Raw genomic sequence first — 25,285 nt, 5'->3', positions numbered from 1 at the left:
CAACGCTTGCATTTCTTTTGAAGAGGAAATGATAAAATTCTGAAGATTAGCATATATTTTACTTATTTTTCTTCTATATTTGACCCACATTTCACCTTCACCTCTATCATTTGGTTCACTATGATTTGACTATTTTTTCCTTTTATTTATTTTTTCCAGTTTTATTGAGATGTGATTGACGTATCACATTGTGTAAATGTAAGACATACACGTTGATTTGATACATCTATACATTATAAAACAATTTTCATGCTAGCATTAGCTAACACCTCCATCATGTCACATAATCATTTTTTTTTGTAGTTAGAACATTTAAGATCATCTCTCAGCAACTTTTAAGTATATAATACAACGTTGTTAACTATAAATACCATGTTCATTAGCTCCCCATCATTTTATTCATCTTATAACTAAAAGTTTACAATTCTTTGACCAAAAAACATCTTCCCATTTCCTGCACTCCCCGGTCCCTGGTAAACACGATCAGAATTTTGATAGGGTTTGCAGTGAATCTATAAATGGCTTTGGATAGTATGGACAGTTTAACAACATTAACTCTTTCTACCCATGAACATGTCATATCTTTCAATTTCTTTATGCCTTCAGGTTTTTTCTGTCAAAGTCTTGTAGTTTTCAGTGCACAGATATCTCACCTCGGTTAGATTTATTCCTATTTCATCCTATCATGAATAGGATTGTTTCATTTCTTTTTCACATATTTTATTGTTATTGTATAGAAACACAACTGATTTCTGTATGTTGATTTTGTATCCTATAACTTTACTGCATTAATTCTAACTTTTAGTGGAGTCATGAAGATTTTTTATATATAAGATCATAACGTCTACAAACAAAGACAATTTTATTTCCTTTCTGATTTTATTTCTTTTTCAATTTCTAATTGCTCTGGCTAGGACTTCCAGTGCTATGTTGAATTGGAGGGGTGAGAGTGGGCACCAGTGACCTGTCCTGATCTTAGAGAAAAAGCTCTCATCATTTCACTGTTAAGTATGATGTTAGCTGTGGGATTATCAAATATGGCCTTTATTATGTTCAGGTATGTTCCTTCTATTCCCAATTTGTTGACAGCTTTTATCATAAAAGTATATTTTGTCAAATGCTTATTCTGCATCTATTGAGATGATATGACTTTATCTTCATTCTATTAATGTGATGCATCATTTTGATTGATTTGTATACGTTAAATTAGTCTTTCATCCCAGGGATAAATCCCACTTAATCATGGTATATGATCCTTTTAACATTTGGATTTTTGGTTTGCTAGTAATTTATTAAACATTTTTGCATCTATATTCATCAGGGATTTTGCTCTCTCGTTTTCTTTTCTTGTATTGTCCTTACCTGGCTTTGATATCAGGGTGATGCTGGCCTTGTAAAATAAGTTTGGGAGTATTCTTTCCTCTTTTTTTTTTTAAATAATTAATAGTTGAGTGCTTGCTTTGGCAGCACATACACTAAAATTGGAATGATATAGAGAAGATTACATAGCCCCTGCACAAGGGTGACATGTGTGTACATTTTTGGGGGGGACACCCTGTATTTAGGTGCTACAAGGTTAGGTGCGTGTATATTTACATTTGTTAATCTTCTTGACAAACTGACCCATTTGTCATTATATAATAACCTTCTTAGTCTCATTACTGTTTTGGCTTAAAGCAAGCATGTCAAACCCAAAGGCTAACACAGGCCAAATAAACAAGGTTTAAGTTTATGTGAGTGCAAAAAACAAAAGCTTCAATTTTCATAGAAACGTAGGTTTATTTCGATAGAGACACGCTGAATACAAAGGGCTGAAATAAATGAGTAATCGTTAACATAAAATAGAACATTTTAATAAAAATTAATTTTTTTCTTGAACATTAACTTACCAGACACTGAATAACTGCACAAATTAATAAGCGTAACGCAAATAAACCTATTTTTCTTGTTCTCCGAAAGCGAAATATTTCCTGTTGCACACACCAAACAAGTCAGTCTAAGACTAATGATGTGGCAATCGCTGCTAAAATATTCGCTGCTGGTATTAGTGGAGAGAAATGGTGCTCCTGTGCATAAGGCATGTAAGGGAAATGAATGCAACAAGATTATAGTAATTAGTCAGTCATTAGCGAACATTGTAGTTCGTTATTAATAATTATGTATAACAGAATATTGTAAAAATTAAGTTACAAAATTTTTACTAAAACGTTTCTTACATACCGTTATACTGGCTGGGCTGCAAAAAATATTCATTGTGGGCCACATGTAGCCCGTGGGCCGCGAGTTTGACATGCTTGGCTTAAAGTGTCTTTTGTCTGACAGTTATATCTCTCTTTTGGTTTTTACTTGCAGAGTATCTTTTTCCATCCTTTCACTTTCAGCCCATGTGTATTCTTAAAATGGAGTCTCTTGTAGGCAGCATATAGTTGATTTTTTTTTTTTAAACCATCCAGTTACTATATGTCTTTTGAGAATTCAATCCATTTACGTTTAATTATTGATAGGTAAAGATTTCTAATGCCACCTTATTGTTTCCTCTCTATTTTGTAGTTTCTTTGTTCCTTTGTTCCTCTCTTGCTGCCTTGCTTGTGAATTGATGATTTTCCATATTGGTATGCTTTGATTCTTTTATCTTTTATAACTCTACTGTAGATTTTTGCTTAATGGTTTCCATGAGGCTTATAAAATATTTTATAGCTATAACAGTCTATTTGATGCTGATAACAATTTAACTTTGATCACATACAAAAACTCTACCCTTTTACTCCTCCTTTTTCTTTTTGATGTCCCATTCTACATATTTTATATTGTGTGTGCTTTAATAAATTTTTGTAGCTATAGCTATCTTCAATACTTTTGCCCTTTAACCTCTGTACTAGAGTTAAATGATTAACACATCCCATATCATAGTATTAGAGTATTCTAAATCTGACTATATACTTACCTTAACCAATGTATTGTGTGTTTTCACATTACTAAATAGCATCCTTTCATTTCAGCTTGAAGGACTCCTTTCATCATTTCTTGTAAGTCAAGTCTGGTAGTGATGAGCTCTCAGCTTTTGGTAGGGAAAGCCTCGCTCACCTTCATTTCTGAAGAACAACTCTGCTGGGTAAAGTATACTTGGTTGGCAAGGTTTATTTTCTCTTAGTTCTTGGTGGTGTCACTTCATTTTCTCCTGGCCTGCAAGGTGTCTGCTGGAAAATCTGCTCAGAGCCTTATGTGGGTACCTTTGTATAACGTATTTCTTTCCCTCTTGCTGTTTTAAAATTCTGCTTCTATTTTAGACAAGTTTATTATGTTTTCGAGAAAATCGTGATTGAAATGTTGGAGTGCCTTTTATTTTCAAAAACGTGAATGTCCAAATCTCTCCCAGGTTTGAGAAGTTCTCAGCCATTATTTATTTAGATAAGCTTTCTATCCCCTTCTCCTTTCTTCTCTGTGACTTCAATGATCTACACATTGTTTCTCTTAATGGTGTCCCATAAGTCCTGTTGGTCTTTTTTATTCCTTTTCATTTTTTCTCACTCCCAGTGGATAATTTCAAGAAATCTATCTTCAAGCTCACTGATTCTTTTGCTTGTTCAAGTCTGGTGGTGAAACTCTCCATTGAATTCTTCAGTCATTGTATTCTTTTTAACACAAACTAGAGGTTTTTAATTTTTATTTTATTTTTAAGATATATTTTTATTGATTTCAGAGAGGAAGGAAGAGGGAGAAACATCAATGATGAGAATTATTGATCGGCTGCCTCCTGCACGTCCCCCACCTGGGATCAAGCCTGCAACCGGGGCATGTGCTCTGACCAGGAATCAAACCATGACCTCCTGGTTCATGGGTCAATGCTCAACCACTGAGACACATGGGCCAGGTCAGTCATTGTATTCTTTAGCTCCAATGTTTGCATCTCTTTTGTGTTTTATTTTTTTGTTGTACATCTCATTTTGTTCTTGTATTACTTTCCAGGTATCATTAAATTGTTTGTGTTCTCTACGAGTTCTCTGATCATCTTTATAAGAATTATTGTCAGACAATTCCTGGATCTCCATTTCTTTGGAGCCAAGTCCTGGAGATTTACTTTATTCCGTGGGTGGGAATGTTTCCCTGATTCTTGTACACTTGTGTGTCTGTGCATTTGAAGGAGTCACCTCTACCAGACTCAATGAACTGACTTTGGTAAGTGAAGACTTTCACCTGTGGGTAGGGGCACACTACTTGCTGTGACCCCGAATCTAGTGGTGAAGGGCACCAAGTGAAGGAACGTATGGTAGCAATGGGGCCAGGACCAGGGTGGGAGGGATGTCATCTCTGGTTCAGGTTGCTGGAGTTTACAACATCAATTGTTTGATCGTTGACGAGCACTGTGGGGAGTCCTTAGAGGCTGCACTAGCTGTTGTGGTCCTTAGCAGCACTTCCAGGCCCAGCAGCTAGGGACCAGAATGGAGGGCTGCGGGGGGACCAGAGCCAGTGATGTGCACACACTCAGCTGTGGGGGCCAGCTAGAGGTGCCTATGTAGTAGCAGGATCCAGTGGCAGAGACACATGTAGTGGACAGCAGTGCAGGACTGAGGCCAACTGTGGGTACCTGGCAGCTGCAGGGGATCTGGCTGTTGGTGTGCACCACCATGGCTGCTGGGTCTGGCCACAGGCACTTGGGAGTTGGGGCTGGTAATGGGGATCGGGCCAGGGGTGTGCGGGAAGGACTAACTGTAGGTAAGTACAATGATACAGGCCAGTGACAGAAGACAGGGCCTGATCTGGGTCCAAAAGCAGGTACAGGGCCCTGGCTGTTGGCGTGCTCTCCTATTTCTACACCGTCTCCCCCTATGTGTGTGCGATGGAGGCAGGTAACAGGTGTGAGGTTGGTAGCATGCAGTACATAGCTGAGGGATAGCCCCAAGGGCATGCCTGGCAGTGGGGGTCGGCGTGGGAATCTAGGCTGGTATCTTCTAACACATGCATAGCTGCACAAGTCTACACTGGCTGTCAGTGCAGTCCCTGATATCCAGCAAGAGCCAGAGGGGGCTGAGGTAGGAAGGGAGCAAGTAGAGACTCAGGTGGTTAATGTCCGTGGACACAAATAGCCGTGAGGTGAAAGCTGGTGAGATCTGCAGAGTCCACAGCAGCTATGCTGTCTGTTGGTTTTGCCAGTGGTTAGCGCTGCTGGATTTGTCTGCAGAGCAGGTCATGGGGAACTGTGATCGTCCCACGGTGTGCCTGCTTCCGATAGCCCGTTGCTTCTTCCTTGTTCCTAACCACGTCTCAGCTTTGCCAGTCTCTGGGTTGGGTGAAACTTAAGTGGGACGTTCATACAATGCCCCAGAAGGCTGAGGAAGCACCCCAATCCTCCTTTCCCAGTGAGGGGACCTCATTCTAGCTGGGCTCGGAGCAATGCTGGTTTGGAAAATTGGATGATGCAGGCAAAATGAAGCCATCTACTTCCCTTTTTTGTAGGATTATTTGGGGAGCGGGGGAGGTATTTTGTTTTGTTCCCCTGTGTTGCTGAAGTTTAAGTAGACTCCAGAGCTCACCCAGAGCTGTTTTTGTTCATGAACAGCCACTTGTGGGTTTGGGGCGGGGGTGGGTGGAGACGTTATCTCCTACACCGCAGTGTCTTTGCAGATGCGTGGTCAAGGAAGTTACCTGCCACACTGCGATGCCCCTGGTCACTAAGCAGCCTCATCTCTAGCATCTGGGTGCAATTACAGAATAATGATCAAATCCAGGCCCCACCATTTCATGACACTTTATTTTCTCTAAACATTCATTTCTTCATATACTAATTATAGTTACTGAGAACTTGTTATGTGCTAGGCACTGTCCTGCGAGCTTTCCATGAATTAAATCACCTAATTTTCGTAACAATTCTATGAGGTAAGCACTATTTCTATCCCGTTTTACATAGGAAGAAAATGAGGTACAGAGAGGTTAAGGAACCTGCCCAAGGCCACACAGCTAGTAAGTGGCAGAGCCAGGAGGGCAATGGTGGCAGTGAAACGGGAGGGTGCGTAGCAAATGCTTGGCACAGCGCCTGGCACACAGCACACCATCACTGTGGCAGCCAGTATTACATTCAGAGTCCTGGTATCCCTTTCTGAGACGCTTGATTTTCTCACCCTTGTGGCAGAAAGGCCCAAAAACGCGTTCTCTGGTTCAGTGTTAAACTGACCCAAGTTCCTCCTAAGATTTCAGTCAGGTTATCCACTGTTATTGTGATTCCTACAAGTCTGGTCTCACAGGGGCTGGCAAATCTTTTTCTGTGAAGGGCCAGATATTAATAAGTTAGGCTTTGTAGGCCATACGGGCACTGGCACATATCCTTCCTTTTTATTTTTATGTATTTATTTTAATTAATGATTCTTTATTGTTGGAAGTATTACATATGTCCCCCCCGCCCATACTCCTTTCAGCCCGCCCCTGCCCCTATCCTTCCTTTTTAAAAAAATGGTCAACCTTTAAATAATATTAGACCCATTTTAGCATATGGGCTATGGTTTTCCAACCCTGTATCTCCAGGATTATTAATAGAGAAGCAGTATGTCATGAAAAGGCTTTCATGTGGAGATGGATTTCAGAATTTGCTAAAGTGCCTAGGTTACACTTTCAGTTGCCAAGCAGTTTCATTAAATTAGATGACAGAAACAGTGAAGAAACATCCAAAGGTTTGCAGAGGAAGGAAAGTAGGTAGGTAGGTAAATTTAGATATGCCTATCCGAAGAGTCTTCTAAAACAGTAAATGATGAAGGGAAAAGAGAAAATATCCCAGAAAAATCGTGTTTTAGAAGCAGCACAGAATGTCATTCATGCCACAGATGTTTAGAATTATTTATTGGGCATCTCTATGAGCGGGCATTGTTCTCAGGGTTGTAATTTAGATCTCAAAGGAACCTTAGAAATTATCTGGTCCAATCCCCTTACTTCATGTTTGAGGATTCCAAGGCCCAGAAACTTAAAATAACTTGGCTAATTCCATTCAAAATTAAATGTACCTGGTTTTTTGCGCCCCTCAGAATTAGCATTTACTTATACTATTAAATGTTTGTTGAATGGGACTTAATAATGAGAACCTACTACTCTCTTGACCACCTCTTTAAACCATCTATTAAATCTGGCAAAATGATACAGTATAATTGTTTTTAAAATCTAAATCTACTGAAATCTTTTTTTTTTTTTTTTTTTGCCGCATTTCTTACTCTTTTGGTGCGTATTAGGTGGGCTAATAAGCATCAATCATTAGATGAACAAGTCACTGATTCCCCTTTAATTTCTCCTTTCCTTTAAGGCTCCCATTACCTCCATGTCCTGCCATTTCTTTTGTTGCACTGCGACCACCGTCACTGCTCTCAGTTGCTGTCTCTCTGTTCTGCTCTTCCCACTCCAGTTCCTAATTGTACCTCTTTCCACATCTTTCTCTTAAAATTAAGCTCAAGTCAGGTTCCTGCCTCCAACCTCACCCCAGGGTTCTGAACAGTGTAACAAATCCTACTTTACTGTCAACTAACGTTCCAATGTTTAGCCCTGTTTCCTGACACCAAACATACTTTCTTTCTCCCTTCTTACCATTATTTTCCTGTTTCCTCTGATGCCTTCTTCACGTATTCCTGTGCTTCCCTAGATATGGCCCGGTGTTCACGCCTTTGCACAGGCCTTCCCCTCCATGGGGATCGCTTTCATCCCTCACAACCTTCAGAAATGCCATTCGCCCTCAGTGTCCTCTGCTCCCCCACCCTGGCCCCAGCCCTGCTTTCTTCTCCATTTCTCTGGCACCTGCTATTAGATCACTTGGGTAGATGACTTAGTTATTCTACTGAAAGCAAGCTACCCATTCTGCAAGTACAATAAGAAATAGTTTTAAGTTAAAACACCAAATTTATTGCATAATATTGAACTATATGCACACACATAGAAAATAAACATTTCATATAACTGTATATCTTTTTAACCTTGTTTTATAAAGACTGAAAAACTACCAATTTAGCAATTGGAATACGTTTTAAAAACAGAAAAACAAAATCAAAAATCTACAATCCTTCATTGAGATTTGATGCTATATCAAGGTTCATAAATACTTCATTTTATATAAATAAGTCTTTCTCTGGTGACTAGGAATTTAAAATTAGGTTCACATGGATTCTTTGACCATGTAGAACTTTCCTATCCCACACTGAAGAAGGCTCAACATGTCATTATTTTTGAGATACATATATTTGCTTTAAACGCAATCGTCCCCTCAATCCCACTGTAAACAAACATTTCAAACGGAATAAACGAAAGTTCCATAATAAAGAACATCCTTAAGTCTTAGCAATTAGGGAAGAGGAAAAAAATCTGAGTAGAAATTTTGCGATTTAAATAGGAATAAAAAAATAGACTGCATGCATCCATTAGGAGAGGAGAGGAAGGGAGCATTAAGTCGGGTAACAAAGAATGGGATGAAGTGACAGAAAAGTAAAGTAGGTAGGGAAAGGGTAGGAAAAGGAAAAAGACGAGAGGGAGGAAATAGACAGTGGTAGAGAACAGAACAAGAAATTTATTATTTTTACTTTTCTTGGAGGAGATACTCTAAAAAAATTTAATGCAACTTCCTCCAAAAGTGAGATAAGGGAAGGGGTTGGGCCTTACCACCTCACTTTACTGTCAAAAGGAACTTGGCTGAGCAACAAAACAAATTAAGCTCAGTTGCCACTCCAAGCTACTCTGCACATCTTAAAGGAGGTCCAGGAATAGGGAAAGCCATGAGATTGCTAATCCCTCAAGACCTTTTTTCTTTTTTTTAAAGCAAAATGTGTTCATAAAGGCTCCCTTAAATTCTCAAGAGTTCAGCCAAGTAATGGACCCAGATTTAGTTAGTTGGAATTGGGAATTTCTGAAGTAGTCCTTTCCTCCTAGTCCTTAGAATAGGGCTACAACAAGCCAGGGCGAGGAGACAGTCTGCGTGCGCAGGTAAGAAAGGACAGATCAGTCAAAATCATTTGTGCAAAGGAATGAGAAGTTAAGAGAAGGAAGAGGAAGCACTGTAAGGAAAGATCAGGGCTGAGAGACGTTTGGGAAATGAGAATTTAAGAATCGCTGCCATTTTATCCAGCAGAGTGCAACATATTCACAAGTGCAAGGAGCACTCAGTGATTTGATTTAAAAACAAAAACACCTCTTAAACAAGAGCCAATTTTTCACCCCATCCCCAACCCCTGATTTTTCAAGAAGGCTGCTTACTGCATACAACCCCAGAAATACATCAACCAGGTTCAGGATTCAAAAGTCCCAACACACTTATGCAATAAAAAAATAGAACTCACTCCCCATGATTTTCTGTATAGGCCTCAATGTGGACACTGAGGAAGGAAGGGGAATCTGGGGCAAGCTGGGGGACCTCAGGCCAAACTAAACCCCTCGTAGTTGTCCAAGGCCTGGGTCAGACGTGCACTCAGGATCTCTTTGCTGCTGTACTTGGGGAGGTCGAGAAGGTTATAGCAAGTGTGGGCCACCGGCAAGTACTCCTCCCCGCTGGCTGTGGACTGGATGACCATCTGCAGGCTGGCCATGCCGTAGATGGGGATCCGGTCGCTGCCTGTCAGGAACACTGGGGAGAAAGGGGATGGCATTACTAGCTCTGCCAACAGGGAGCAGCGCTCAGCAGTCCTCCCAGGAACAGAGAGGAAAGCGTGACACCCTGTGGCTCGTGTGAGAAGTACAACTACTTTCGTGTGCCAACATGCATATCATTAATATTAATAAATGCTCATTCATATAAAGCAAAAGAGACTATTTCAAACCCTCTTTTTTGGTTTTCTACGAGTAAGAATTCTATGCTATTCACTGGCTAATTTCTGACCTTGATTATACACTGACACAAAGATTTCAACTATTTTTAAAAGGCTAAGTTTGTTCACATAAACTAGAGTTCATGTTCCTTTACAAATGTATTACTTTTCTCCAATGTCAGCCAGGTAGTCAGAGAGGACCATCTATTATATCATCCCATTTACATGAGATGTCCAGAATTGGCAGATCCATAGACGGAAAGCAGATTGGTGAGGTGGGGGCTAGGGGGAAATGGGGAGTGATTGCTAATGAGCATGGCGTTTCTTCTTGCAGTGATGAACATGTTCTAAAATTGTTAGTCTCACAACCCAGTGAATATACTAAAGAACCATTGAATTGTATGCTTTAAATGGGTGAATTGTATGGTATGTGAATGATACCACGATTATAAAGCTAATAAAAATCACACCTCCCAAGTTACACAGGCAATAGACAATTTGTAATATTTTCAAAAGGCTAGACAGATAAGGTAAATTAATCCAAACAATTAGATTTCATCAACATGATACTTAAAGGAATCACTAACATAAGAAAAGTGTTTTTAGAGCAACAACTAGGAATTAATATGTTGTGCCTGAGATATCAAGACAAAAGTATAAACATTTATTAACTGTTTACCACTTAAAAGAGTTAGAATTTTACTTGTGGAGTATATCTAGTATCTAACGAATACCATATTGAGAATCCTGATACTTACAGAGAAACTTCTTCTTCTTTTCCAGTGGAAACTCATGAAATGTTTCCCAAAATAGTTTCACAGTGGGATGTGTGGCTGAGTAATCTCCCTTGTAGATGGCAGTCTGCCCCAAAAGATAAAAAGGAAAAAATGTATCTTATAGATTAGAAGATTATAGTGGACGCTGTATATACCACTTGCATTTAGGAGTAAGAAATGACCTCTAAGATGCAGGAGAGTCCTCCAAACCCTACACTTGGAAGACGGGCCTCTGGGCACACCTCCCCAGGCCACTGCTGCTTCCTTGGAGGGAAAAACATGCTTACCTCTTCCAGTTCCTCCCAGTTGTAGTTGCTGTTCCCCACCATCATGGCTCTTAGTTCTGAAGGCTGGAAGAGCTCAAGCACTTTGCCACCACACACCTTGAGGAAGCCACTGGAAAACGCTGTGTACCATTCATGAACTGAGATTTGGAAGATGTAATTCACGTAAGCATCCACAAATTCCTGCCTGCCAGAAAACCAAAGAAACAGCACCTGTTTAGCCCAAAGTCTTGTAGAATTAATCCTGTTCCCCTTTTACACTGAGGTGGAGTGTGATGAAAATGGAATTTCATTAAATTCTCATACCAGGAGGCATCCTAAGGCATTGGGTAGGTTAGAAAAAAACAAAAACAAAAACTTTTTCTGCTAAAAGAAAAAAGTCTAGGATAATGGCTCTAGGCTCCTTCCCCTCTTCAGAAACAAATAAAGCTAAACCATCTGATATTTGTATGCTCACATATCTTAAAAGTTAGTGCCATAACTCCTTTTTTTTTCTTCACAGACGTATATAAAATGCCCCCAGAAATTCCTCTTCTCACTTTCAATATACAGAAGAAGCACACAGATGCAATCATAACTCCTTTCTATAAATCTCTTAACCACCTCTGGAAAGAACCGTCATACAGTGGCTCCATCTCACTAATAATAATCAGTCAAACGAAAAGACAACAGTGAATTCCCATTTCACCCACTGGACTGGCATAAGCTGTAAAGTCAGAGAATATCGATGGGATGGGTAAAGATGTGGGGAAATGGGAACCTCATACACAGCTAGTGGGAAGATAAGGTATGAAATGACAATGGGAATCACATGGAAATAAGCAAAAATCGTGAAAAGCCAAGGCAATTTATTCAGAAGTTGCTATAGCAAAGGAGTCAGCCACTATCACTTACGTTTCAGCAGAGACTCAAAAACAGGCCGAAGGTGGAAAAGCGTCGGAGTGGTAAAGGGGAGGCTGCTGGCATGGGGAAGCTGGGGGTGGGCTAGCTAGAAGCGAGCATCCTATGTGATCGGTCAGAGACGCATATTTTGCTTTTTCTTTGTTTTGGGGAGGGGGGATGGTAAGGTATAATCAACATTTAACATTAGTTTCAGATATACAACATAATGATTCCATAATAATTCTAGTTAATATCCATTGCCATACGTACTTACAAATTGTTTCTCCCCTTGGGATAATACATTTTAAGATCTACTCTCTTAGCAAAGTTTCAAATATGCGTATTTTGCTTTTTTTCTGATTGGCCTAAGTTGGAAGAAGCTGTCAAGTGCTGGCCATTCGGGGCTGACTGTGTCAGGAGTTACTGAGAGAGAGGCAAGCTGGCTGCTTGTTGCGGATAAGGGGCTGGTTTCCTGAGCAGGCGGTTGCAGGTGAGAGTTCTTTTTTTATATAGAGGCTGGCCACTGTCTGTGTGCATATGTAGTCTCTCACTAGTGAGAATGTAAACTGTGAAATGAGACCTCTACACATCCAGGAGAAAAAGTGCCAATAGCTCAAAGAATTGAAAACAAACATCCTTTGATCCAGGTGGGTGACACAAAAAGATTCTCACGTGAATGCACAAGATGAGTACTGGGCTGTGGTTTGTTTTTTAAATTAAATTTATTGGGGTGACACTGGTCAATATGATCATATAGGTTTCAGGTGTGGGTTTCTATGTGACAAGATCTGTATGTCGCTGTGTGCTTACTACTCAAAGTCAAATCTTCTGTCACAATTTATTAGGGCCTCCTTCTCCCCCCACCCCCTTCCTCTGGCAGTAGCGTGGTTTTTTGGTCTTTTGTTTTTAAATATATTTTTATTGATTTCAGAGAGGGAGAGAAACAATAAGAATCACTGATCGGCTGCCTCCTGCACACCCCCACCTAGGGATGAAGCCTGCAACCCCAATCGAAGCCGACTCCACAAGTAAGCCAAGATAAGCTACAAGGCAGACCCACACCAACCATAGGGGCCAACCACAGGGAGATGCAGGCAAAGGCCAAGACAACGTATTGACAGATTTAGGGATTTAAGTGGGATTGAGGAGCAAACTTCGGGGACTGGGTAGCCAGGTGACGGGATCTGACCTCAGTTTTGAGGCCATAGCAACAGGAGGAAGCTGTCTCGTTTGCAAAGGGGGAGGAGGACACGACCATCAGCTGATGCCAGGGAGCCAGTCCAGGGCCCCGCGCTGTAAGGGCGGGGTGGAGGCCAGCGGAGGCCAGCGGAGGCCAGCGGATAGGACCAGGCGGCGGCAAGGGGCCGCTGTGTCCCTGCGTGCCGCGGAGGAGGAGTAATGGCCAAGGGCGGTGCGGAGGGGGCCTGAGACCCCTGCAAAGAAAGCGCCAGAGCCTAAAAATGCCTTTCTGGAGAGCCTGCCTAACTCGGTGAAATGCCGAGTCCTGGCCCTTAAAACGCTGCAGAAGCGCTGCGATAAGATAGAGGCCAAATTTGATAAGGAATTTCAGGCTCTGGGGAAAAAAGTATAACGACATCTACAAGCCCTTACTTGCCAAGTTCCAAGAGCTCACTGGTGAGATGGAGGGAGATGCATGGACCTTGGAGGGTGATGAGGGGTATGAGGAGGAGGCGGCGGTGGCGGCAGAGGAGGGGGAAACGGAAGGGTCTGTGGCTGCCAAAAATGAGGGCCCCAACTCTGCGGTGCCCGATGACATCAAGGAATAGGCGGGGACAGAGATGGAAGAGGAGAATGACTAAGAAAATCCTGCTTTTTTCCTTTTGAATATTGGTGAACTTGAAAAGGCTCAGGTTTGAGACCAAAATACAATATGAATCAATTCTGACATTCCTAAAAACATATTAAATTGAAACAGTCTGATCCTGACCAGCCCGTTTCAACCTTGATTTTCATTTTTGAGCCCAATAAATAATTCAAAAGGTGTTGGAGAAAACGAGTTTAATTAAAAATTATTTTTTTCATGATCTCTTCTGTGAGGGCGGGAACTAAGGGCTTATTGAGGGTGTCAAGTAGATGTGAAGAACCACTTGGAAACCCAGTCATCACACTATTCATCACACCACACATGAACACCCAAGCCAAGACTGAACATGTCCTCAGTGCTTAATTCTTCGATTTCTTTAGTCCTAAAATTTCCCACCGCAGAAAAAGCAGAATCCAAGAAAAAAACTCATCTATAAGACTTTGCTTTTGTAACCCAGACCTCAGCTTTACACATCAGAACAGAGTGATGGAATCAAGGGAGTCTGTGATGGAGATCATGACAGTACTGCTAATGAGGCCTGGAAACTGCCACTTCAAATTTTAAAGCATGTTCTGAATGTTTGAACTTAGAGAAATAAATCGTTCTGAGGAGAGTGTATAATCTGTATAATTCTGTCAACGTATGTTCATTATTTGGAGTCTCATGTTTATATGTCTTCTTGATAATATCTACAAAGGTGTAAAAAAATGTTTTAAGTATTAAATCCCTCTACCTAGCATCAGAAATACTAATTTACTTGAAGAAATGCAGAATATAAGCAAATTCTGTAAAGCATGTGCATATAGTGTTACATAGTTTGATCCTTGTGAAATCTTTTTGTCATGTAGCTTTTATTTTCTTACATTTTTATTGATTTCAGAGAGGGAGAGAGAGAGCGAGATAGAAACATCAATAATGAGAGAGAATCATTGATCAGTTGCCTCCTGCACGTCCCCTACTGGGGTTCGAGCCCGCAACCCAGGCATGTGCCCTTGACCAGAATCGAACCTGGGCCCATCAGTCCGCAGGCCAATGCTCTATCCACAGAGCCAAACCAGCTAGGGCTGTCATGTAACTTTTAAAATGTAGCTTTTAGAACTCTTCAATGAAGCTAATGTTTGGGAAAATATACATACTTGAAGAACCAATCTTTAAATGTGTGTCCTCACCCTCGGCTCAAAAGCAGAAAAGTTCGTTTGCTTATATTAGCTGTGCCTTCATTATTTTGTATGTAAAAGTGACATATTAAATATAAAATGGTGCAAAATCAAATTTTACTACTTAAGGATAGAGTGAATACAGTTAAGGATTTTTAGGAAGGACACATTTAATGTAAAGACTCTTAGCTTCTTTTGTGGGTTTTGAATTGTGTGTGACTCAGTGATCTATAAAATACATAAGCATAAAGTTGTTTACCACTGTGGTATTATTAAAACAGTATTTTCAAACAAAAAAAGGACTCGGTACTCTGAATGCCTGCAATCAAATTCCAGCTCTGAGTCCTATTAACAATGAACCTTGGGCAATTCATTTAATCTGTGTTCAGTTTCTTCTCATCTATAAAAAGAGGATAGTAATACTCCCCCTCTTCATGGTTATTATGGACAACAATGAGTTAATTCATATAAAAGCCCGTAGGCCAGTGTCTGAAAGTGCTCAAGATTTATCAGTTATCTACACTAATAAAAGAGAAACATGCAAATTGGTGTCACTCCGCTACGTCCACCAGCCAATCAGAGTGACTATGCAAATTAACCCAACAAAGATGGCGGATAATTTGCATACGCAGACACAGAGCGAAGACTGAAGACTAAAGAGGCTTGGCTTCTCTGCTGCAGCCTCAGCGGAAAAGCCAAGCCTCGCTGCGGCCAGACCAAAGGCCTGGGTCCCAGGTGCCAGAGGAAAACTGGTGCCAGCAGCCAGGGGAAGGAAGGCCTATTGCACGAATCTTCGTGCAACGGGCTTCTAGTTATTATATAAAAGACAGAGACACTGATTAGAAATTCAATCCTCGTTCTCTCCCCAGTTGCAAAAGGAGAGGAAGTCAACACCATTATATTCTTAAGCTTATGACTCCTTATTGTTAGAAAACAAGGTAGTCTTTAATACAGAAACACAGGAAATTCAATAAACTATTTTGGTTTTGGTTTTAATATAAAATCAGGTTTTGATTGCTTCCCAGAAGGATAAAAGACTTTATCTATCTATCTATCTATCTATCTTCTATCTATCTATCTATCTATCTATCTATCTAAAACCCTAATATGCAAATAGACCGAATAGCAGAACAACCAAACAACCAGTTGCTATGACGTGCGCTGACCACCAGGGGGCACGCATGGAACATGGTGGATGTTGGCAGCAGCGGGATGGTGGAGGTGAACAGGGGCGCCAGACCAAGGCGGGATGCCGGTCGCTGTCATCAGGGCGCGCCTCTGGTGGTTACTGAAAATTCTTTGCTCTTGCGCGCCCCGGTCCCGCCCGGCACTTGCACCTCTACTGGCACCAGAGCTGGCACTCGCACCTGCTGCTGGTGCCCAGAGCCAGCCCAAATCGCTCAGTGCCATCAGCGGGTGCGAGCGGTGGCTGCCGGGCCCCGATTGCCCTGCAGGGCTTGTCCACCTCCCCCTGCTCCTGAGGGGCGATGGGGGCCGGCAGCCTCCTCTTGCACCCGCTGGTGGCAATGGCCCCACTGACAGCCGCTGGTGGCGCCAGCCCCCATCACTCCGCGCCGTCAGTGGGTGTGAGCGGCGGGAGTGGGGCTGCCGGCAGACAGGTTACCAGGGTGGGAGGGTCCAGGGGGGGCATGGAGGATGGGCCAAGACCTACCCCTGTGCCCACTGCAGCCTTACAGCCCACAGTTCCTTTCAAGGTGCACAAATTCTGCATTGGGCCCCTAGTGAATATATAAAAAAGGTATTTCAACTTTACATTTGGGCATTCTGAATGAAGTAAAACTAATTTAAAGCCTTACAAAAAATCTTAAAACTCAAGATGCATTTTCTTCCACTTCCCATAAAGGTTAAAATTACACAGAAGCAACATTTGATTGCTTTACCTTAGGGAATGGGAGGCAGCTCTGACCTGTTGCTAAAGGCAATAGTTGAGTAAAACCTTAAGGTAATGTTAATCTTCTTTAGGGCCAGGCCAACCAATAGAAGGATGGGGGTGGTGGGGGGGGAGAGGGAGAGAGGAGAGAAAGTCTGAGGAATTGACCGTTACCAGATAAATATACAAAAATCAGTAACTATTTCTAGGCACTAATCTCAAAATATGTAGAAAAGACTCTCTTTCACAATAGAATAAGAAATCAAAATATTTATAAGAACCTCTAATAAAAATATGTATAACCTATATGAAAAGAAAAAACAGAATGTACCTTTTTGTTGCTGTTAATCCTCACCTGAGAATATTTTTTCCATTGCTTTTTAGGAGTGTGGAAAGGAGAGGGAAGAGATACAGGGAGAGACACATCAATTGGCTGCCTCCTGCACGAATCCTTACCTGGGCTGGGGATCGAGCCCACAACCTAGGTATGTGCCTTGACCAGAATCGAACCCATGACCACTGAGCAAGACCAGCTAGGACCAGAATAGGCCTTAGGATGGTAAGATTAAATATCACAGAAGTGTCCATTCTTCCCAAATTAACTTTTAATTTATCACACTTCAAATGAAAATCCAAACTGGATCTGCAAATTAATATAATTACCTGCATGTTCACCTGTAAGACTAGCTAAGAAAACTAGCAATATGTATACAACTTAGAATACAAATTCAAACAAATTTTTAATTGAATAAAATACATTAGGTATTTTATCAATTACTAGACAGGGAAAGAAATACCAGACTTGACAACACAAAAATTAATTATAAAGATTTGAAAACAACACATTTTCAAAAGCAAACAACGAACCGGGAATAAAATCGGCAATAAATATGACTGGCAAAGGGTTCAATAGTCTTAATATAATAAAGAGTTCATACGAATTAAATGAAAATCATTTCGTCTCAATCGCGAATGCATAAAGAACATCAGTAGACTACTTTAGGAAGGGAAAATCCTGCAACCCTGTTTGGGGCAGAAAAACATATCCTAAAAGGGCAGCACTAAGAGGAGAAGGGCTCTGGTGAGGTCTCGAGTACACCGGCTCCCAACTGCATGCTCTGGGCAGCAATCTCTCTTCCACTTGTAGGACTTTAGCTATAGGGTTTTCTAACTACTGGTCATGAATACTGTTGGCCACTATCCCCAGGATACAGGCATGTTTATAATCCCCTTTACAAAGTCAAACAATTTCCACCACTTCCGAACTGGGTTGATCTTTACCCTCTGTTTCCTGCAGTGCTTATTTGATAGTTCCTCAGAAAGCCATAAAACTTGCATGATAACATCTAGCAGGATACCCTCCTTTCAAGGCAGGTCAAACACTACCACACATCAACCATTTTAAATCTATTATAGGCCCACATTAGTAAGCAACGCGCAAAATAACTAGCAGAAAGAAAGGCAACGTGCATTAAACATTTAACTCGAGCTCTAAGAGAATTCTGCAGAAAACCGTAGCATGGTGACGCTCACTGCCCAACAGGGCACAACAGCTCTCCCTGCCTGAGAATTTACATTCAGTGTGTACACAGATGCATTTGCTTGTGCACACACATGTACACTTTTTTTCTTATTGAGGTAAAAATCCACAAAAGGTAATTAACTATTTTAAATGAACAATTCGGTGGCATCCGTACATTCACAATGTTATATAACCATCACTTCTATCTAATTCACTTTTTTCACACAAAACTATTTTAGAGGTAAATATCAATAAAGTGGATCAGTGTTGTGTAAATATGTAAAGTAACCTCTACATAGAAGTAATATAAAATTTTACAAATGATATCAAATTTCTTAATAAAAGTAATTTTTCTTTTTAAGAAAATAATCAGAGCTTGTAAGGATTAGGTGAAATGGGTACTCGCATATACTGATAACGTATAAGCTGAAATAATTCATTAGAAAAATTAATTTAGCAAAGATACCTATCAACAGATTCAAAATGATATATCCTAATCCAATTTCACCCTTGGGACCAAATCATTAAAAAGCAATCTGAAAGGCAAAAAGACACACTTTATACATAAAAAATGTTTGATATAGTCTTACTAAAAATGAAGGAACAAAAAAGGTCTGTCATATAAGACCTTTATTATACGTTGCAGCATGATCCCTCTATTCCCACTTTGCTGAGTTTTTATCAAATATGGGTGTTGCATTTTGTCGAATACTTTTTCTGCATATATTAATACGATGTGATTTTTGTCTTTCAATCTGTTTATGTGATGTATCACATTTATTGATTTGTGAATATTGTACCAGCCTTGCATCCCTGGAATAAATCCCACTTGGTCATGGTGTCTGATCTTTTTAATATATTGCTGGATCTGATTTGCTAGTATTTTACTGAGGAGTTTAGTGTCTATGTTCATCAGGAATATTGGCCTATAATTCCTTTTCTTTGTAGTGTCTTTATCTGGTTTTGGGATTAGGATAACTCTGGTCTGAAAAAAAGAGGTTGGAAGTGTTCCTTCCTCTTGGATTCTTCTGAATTGTTTGAAGAGGATGGGTACTAATTCTTTGATAATGTTTGGTAAAACTCCCTTGTGAAGCCGTCCAGACCATTTTGTTTACTGGTGTGTGTTTTTTATTACTACTTCAATTTCATCAGTTATTGGCCTGTTCAGATTTTCTGATTCTTCCTGATTCAATTTTGGAAGACTGTATTTTCTAGGAATTTGTCCATTTCATCCACATTGTCCAGCTTGTTGGCATATAGTTGTTCACAGTATTTTCTTACAATCCTTTGTATTTTTGTGGTGTCAGCTGTTACTTCACCCCTTTCATTTCTGATTCTATTTATTTGGGTCCTCTGTGTCTGGCTAAAGGTTCATCAATCTTATTTATCTTTTCAAAGAACCAGCTCTTGGTTTTATTGATCTTTTGTATTATTTTTTTAGTCTCTGTCATTTATTTCTGCTCTAATCTTTATTATTTCCTCCCTTCTACTTACTCTGAACTTTTCTTGTTGTTCCCTTTCTAATTATCTAAGTATAAGGATAGTTTACTAATAATTTTTCTTGTTTTTTTTTTTTTTTTTAGTAGGCCTGTAGTGCTATGAACTTCTCTCTCAGAACTGCTTTCGCTGTGTCCCATAGATTTTGGGTTGTTGTGTATTCATTTTCATTTGTTTCCAGGAAGTTTTTTTATTTTTTTCTTAATCTCGTTGGTAACCCATTCATTGTTTAATAACATGCTAATTAGCCTCCATGTGCTTGAATGTTTTTGAGTGTTTTTACTGTAGTTGATTTCTAGTTTCATGCTATTGTGATCCAAGAAGATACTTTATATTATTTCAATCTTCTTGAACTTGTAGCTACTTGTTTTGTGTCCTAACATGTGGTCTATCTTAGAGAATGACCCATGTGTGCTTGAGAAGAATGTATATTTTGCAGCTTTGGGGTAAAATGTTCTATAAGAGTCAATTAAATCCATCTGACCCAGTGAGTCCTTTAGAGTCACTATTTCCTTGTTGATTTTATGTCTGAAAGATCTATCCAGTGAAGTCAGTGGGGTGTTAAAGTCCCCTACTATGACTGTATTGCTGTTGATCTCTCCCCTTAGGGTCCCCCAAAAGTTTTTTTTAATATATATATTTAGGTGCATGTATTTTTTTTAAATATATTTTATATATTGGGTGCATGTATGTTTACCAAGGTTATATCCTCTTACTGGATTGATCATTTTAGTATTATGTAGTGACCTTTATTATCTCTTGTTATGGCCTTCATTTTGAAGTATATTTTGTCTGATATGAATATTGCTACCCCAGTTTTTTTTCATTTCCATTTGCATGGGAAATTTTTTTCCATCCCTTCACTCTCATCCTGTGTGAGTCTTTTGTTCTGAGACACATCATAATTAAAATGCCAAAGGTTAAAGACAAACAGAGACTCTTAAAACTAGTAAAAGCAATTAGTTACCTACAGGGGAGCTGCCATAAGACTGTCAGCCTATTTCACAACAGAAACTTTGCAGGCCAGAAGGTACTGATACAAAATATTCAAAGTTATGAAGAACAAGGACTTAGAATTGAAGGAGAGATCAAGTGTTTCACAGGCTAAAAGAGCTAAAGGAGTTTATCACCACTAAAGCAGTCTTACAAGAAATGTTAAAGGGACTTCTTCATAAAGAAGAAAACGGTAAAGATAAAAAATATGAACAAAATGGCAATAACTACATTCCTGTCAACCACATAAATGGATACATGCTTCAATCAACACAAGGTTGCTGAATGGAGAAGAAAACAAGACCCAGACATATGCTGCCTACAAGAGACCCACTTCAGATCAAGTCACACTCAGACTGGAAGTAAAGAGAAAAACATATTTCATGTAAGTGGAAATAAAAAAAACGGAGTATCAATATTTATATCAACAAACAGACTTTAAAACAAAGGCTATTGGTTTTTCTATTCCTATTTTCAAAAGGGAAGATTTATGGGAGGAAGCCAAGGCAGGTCACTCGGACAGTGAATTTCATATGACCTCTGCTTGCGTATTTCCAACAACGTATTTATGGAAGAAGCCAAATAAAGCCCAGAGTGAACTGTTTTTAATTTCCCAACATGATTACAAACAGCATCCAGTTTCTCTACTTCTGTACCTTGTTCCATAGGTTAAATGAAGCCTTCCTTTCCTCTGTGGACGCTTCCCTTGCTCCCAACCGGCCCAAGTAGAGACTGCCTTTCTCTCCTCTTTCCCCACCTCCCCTTCTTTAAGCCAACAGCTTTAACACCAGCTACTGTGCTAGTGATCCCTAAATCCTCATGTTCAGAGTCTACCTTCTATTCTGATATATATATAGCTCCTCTAAGTAAGTACCTTTTCCCTGTCCTTGTTTTCTACTTACTCCATCCCTTGTTTCTTTGTGGTTCTTGTTGTAAGCAACCTCAAATTCACTGGTGATAGAGGTTGGCATAAGTAACTAAATAAAAATGTTCATATAAAACTTCTCTCAAGATACATGCAAACTTTCAGCTCTAAATATAATCACCTGGGTATCACAGAGACCTGTTGATATCCAAAATGAAACTCTTTTCCCCTCCACCCTGCTGTACAGATTCTATTTCCTGTCAGTTGTGCAAATTAGAAACCTCAGTGTTATCATTATATGCTACTCTAGTGCCATCCATATAAAATCAGACACAAGCGCCTGGTGATTACATAACCAGCACATAGCTGACTCTATCCTCCCGCTACCTTCACTCTGGCCCTCACTACCCCTTACCTGAGCTACCTCAACAGCCTCCTCATGGGTCGCCCTATATGTGGTCTATTTCAATATGGTTGATCAGTTATCTTCCTAAAGCTGATCAACCATGTCCCAGTCCAAATCCCATTTAAAAACTTGACAATCTCTATCCTAATGCTATTGCAGCACGAACCCTCCATCCAAACAGTAAGATCCCATCCCCTAGGTTCTCATCATCCTCTACCACGTGTCAAACTTGAGTCCTGACTCACATTATCCCCTGTGCCTATAATATTTCCCCCCACTTACATTCTTCAATGTCCAATGTAAGTGTTGTAGCCTCTCCCCCTGCTTCTGTGGCACTTGGCCTATTACTCGATCACATGCACAGTAATCTACTGCAACCATTCACTAATATTGACCCTTCTTGACTAATCTTGGACTTCTCAAAGATAAAAGTTATTTCTTTCCTATACCCAGCAACATGCCTGGCACACAGCAGAGTTTGTAAACTGAATTAATATGCAGATTGCAGTGACCTCACTCATAATCTAATACAAACAAAATTGAGAATTTTCTCCTCCAAAGAGATAACACAGAGTTGGTAAATCATCCAGAAAAATCACATGTACTTTAGTTAATTATTATGAGGGGGAAAATTAATTAATTTAAAATCTATATTACAAATTCTTCAGCAATAAAACAACAGTAATAGTAAGCATCTCTTTAACCCTTTTCGGTCCAACCTCGAGGCTGACTCGACAGACCAGGCGCTAGGAGCAGGTCCAACGTCGAGCAATAAGAACATTAAAAAGTTCAACATTCAATCCTGTCAATTAATTTGAACCAGACTGTTTGAATTCCAAAAATAACACTGGACCGCAAAGGGTTAACACTCATTTATTCATTACACATTTTTCAGGCATTTTTGTGCGTGCCCAGCACTCTGCTGGATACTGGAAACCCTGTGCCAGATGCCAGGAGCTCATTCATTCCAAAATGTTTTCCTATAAGGGGCAGTGATTATAACCCCCATTTTTCAGATGAGAAACTGGGATCAAACAGTTTACATGATTTGTTCAGGGTCAAAGCCAGTAAGATGGAGATCTAGAATTGAAACAGGTATCTCCTGAATTCAGGTCCTGTGCTTCCTCTATTATTAAAAAATCCATTAAAATCTGCAATTTTTGCTCTCCCCTTCTTCTGAAAAAGGGATTAAAATGTAACTTCAATCTTGGTCTTAAAAGTGCAGAAAAGCAGCAATGTCTGCGGAAGTCCCAGGTCGGGACTTACCTGTTATCCTTGCACACAGTCACTTTGTCTCCCTCAGGTATCAGCTTCTTCTGTTCAATCACTCCATAGCTTTCTCGACAAATCTATATTTAAGGGGGGAAAAGAAATGGTTCAAGTTTGTTTACCACTTGTAAGTGAGAGAAGCGTTAGGAACAAATGTAGCTTAGTGACTACTTTTTACCACAGAAAATTCTTGGGAAAGAGAGAACCTGAGTCAGAAAACATTGGCACCTTAAAAGATCTCTTTTAAGACTTGGAGTTGCCAATAAAGGCAATAAAAGAGAAATGATATGAACTCTAGAAAAGAAATATATTCAAAATAAAGAGGATTAATGCTTCAGTCATTTTCTTAAGGACAGAGATTAATTATTCATTCATTTAACACATTTACTGAACTTAAGATACTATGACTAAATAATTTGGTACAGAGAATTCCCTGAACTGTTATTTGATTTGGAGAAAAACTAATGTTATGACTTGTAAGCATGATGAAAGAGACACACTCATAAGTAAGCTGGAAATCCTTACTGTAAAGTTGAGGCAGAAAGTCTCCTCAATATCTTCCCCAGGGTAATCTAAAAGTTCTTGAAGACTCCTAATCAGAACGATGGAGAAAGGAAAAGAGGCAAATCAGACAGGGCAATAGTGTTTTTATCTCAATCACATGTGCAGACTGTTTGCAAGGAAAAACTATAAAAGGAGATTCTAGAACAAACATAAATCCAGACCAACAGAAAATCATGTTACCATATCTTGAAAGAAATAGGGCAAGAGACCTATAAAACATTAATTGTTCTCTTTTCCTACTGACAAATATTACTGGATTAATGAAGAAATTCAAATGAATTACATCTGACACACGCGTAGGTTCTTTTAACCCTGGTATTGCTTGGGAGTAGAGACTGGGGGAGATGGTGCTGCAGTGGTCCCACCGACTGCCTTCATCCACATTCTTTAGTAGAGTAATCCTTCTATCATTTTCTTAAAAAGCCACAAAGTCACCTCATCTATTAGGAATCTCAATGTCTTACTTGTTAATGCAAGGGGCTCTATATGGTAAAGATACTCTACTATCTGCCACGAAAGCACACAAACATGCTTAAAAAATATGTTTATTCCAACAACGGTCATATCCTAGTTTTCAAGAGAATACATTCTTGTAGCTAAACCTCATTCACACTTTCTTCTTTAGTGAACTCTGAGTTTGGCAGTTCCATTAAGAGTTGCCAGGAAGAAAATTCTTACTGTAGAATTTAAATTTGTATCAGTTAACCAGCCAAAATTACTATTTGAAATATAGCATTCCCAGCCAGGTTGGTAAAGTACATGGCACGCAGTTCTATCACTCTCCAGCCTTCTCTTTCAGTTACTAAAAATTAACCCTGCCTTGGTCTCCTCTGTCATTTTTCCATATTCCTCCTAAACTCTCTCTTCCACTCTCTGTGACCCACCCTGCCATCGGTTGTGGATTCTTGGTATTGGTGGTGCGACAGTCTCATTTCCAGGGGGCACCTTAGAGATTACCCTTCTCTATCTCCATCTTAAAATCCGTACTCTTTCTCTATAGAAGGGGGTGTTCCTTCCTGATAATGCCAGAAGGATTACACTGTTTATAGAAAGCTAAGGCTATGGTGTCATTTTATATACTTAACCTTATGCTACCTAAAATTAATAGAGAAACTCAGAATAAAAGAGTTTAACAGCCCGAAAGAAAAGAACATACAAACATGGCTCCACTACTTTGGAAACTGTCTGGCAGTTCCTCAAAGACCTAAACACGGAGCTGCCTGTGACTCAACAATTCAACTCCTAGGTATGTACCTGAGAAATAAAAATTTATGTCGACATAAAAACTTGTACAAGAATGTCCAAAGCAGCATTATCATAACATCCAAGAAATAGAAACAAGCCAAATGCCTCATCAACTGATAAACAAAATTAGTACATTCACACAACGGAATATTATTTGGCAATGAAAAGAAATGAAACACTGATATGCTACAATATGGATAGACCTTGAAAACATGCTGTATAAAAGAAGCCAGACACAAAGGACCATCTACACTAATAAAAGAGAAACATGGTAATTAGTGTACAACCGCTACCCTTTTCATTGGCTAATCAGTGAGTATATGCAAATTAACTGTCAGCCAAGATGGC

The 25,285-nt window shown here is 39.8% G+C and overlaps 1 protein-coding gene across 3 annotated transcripts in view; it reads right to left on the bottom strand.

Moving 5' to 3' along the window:
* Positions 1-7,846: 7,846 nt before the first annotated feature.
* Positions 7,847-25,285, bottom strand: part of HERC3 (HECT and RLD domain containing E3 ubiquitin protein ligase 3) — an 82,984-nt gene continuing 65,545 nt past the window's right edge. For 2 of the 3 annotated variants that reach the window (XM_014536856.1, XM_014536857.1), the window contains 5 exons: positions 23,654-23,720; positions 23,126-23,208; positions 10,825-11,008; positions 10,520-10,622; positions 7,850-9,580 (listed from right to left, as the gene is read on the bottom strand). In XM_014536856.1, the coding sequence (XP_014392342.1) occupies positions 9,372-9,580; positions 10,520-10,622; positions 10,825-11,008; positions 23,126-23,208; positions 23,654-23,720 (646 nt within the window). In that variant the 3' untranslated portion in view covers positions 7,850-9,371. Of the gene's footprint in view, positions 9,581-10,519; positions 10,623-10,824; positions 11,009-23,125; positions 23,209-23,653; positions 23,721-25,285 lie in introns of all 3 variants that reach the window. The other variant, XM_014536855.1, reaches the window with a different exon arrangement.

This window comes from Myotis brandtii, unplaced genomic scaffold (assembly GCF_000412655.1).
Source record: "Myotis brandtii unplaced genomic scaffold, ASM41265v1 scaffold1675, whole genome shotgun sequence".
NCBI classification, from domain to species: Eukaryota; Metazoa; Chordata; class Mammalia; order Chiroptera; family Vespertilionidae; genus Myotis; species Myotis brandtii.
Note: the sequence above shows the minus strand (reverse complement) of the source record. Positions and strands in the feature narration are given on the sequence as shown.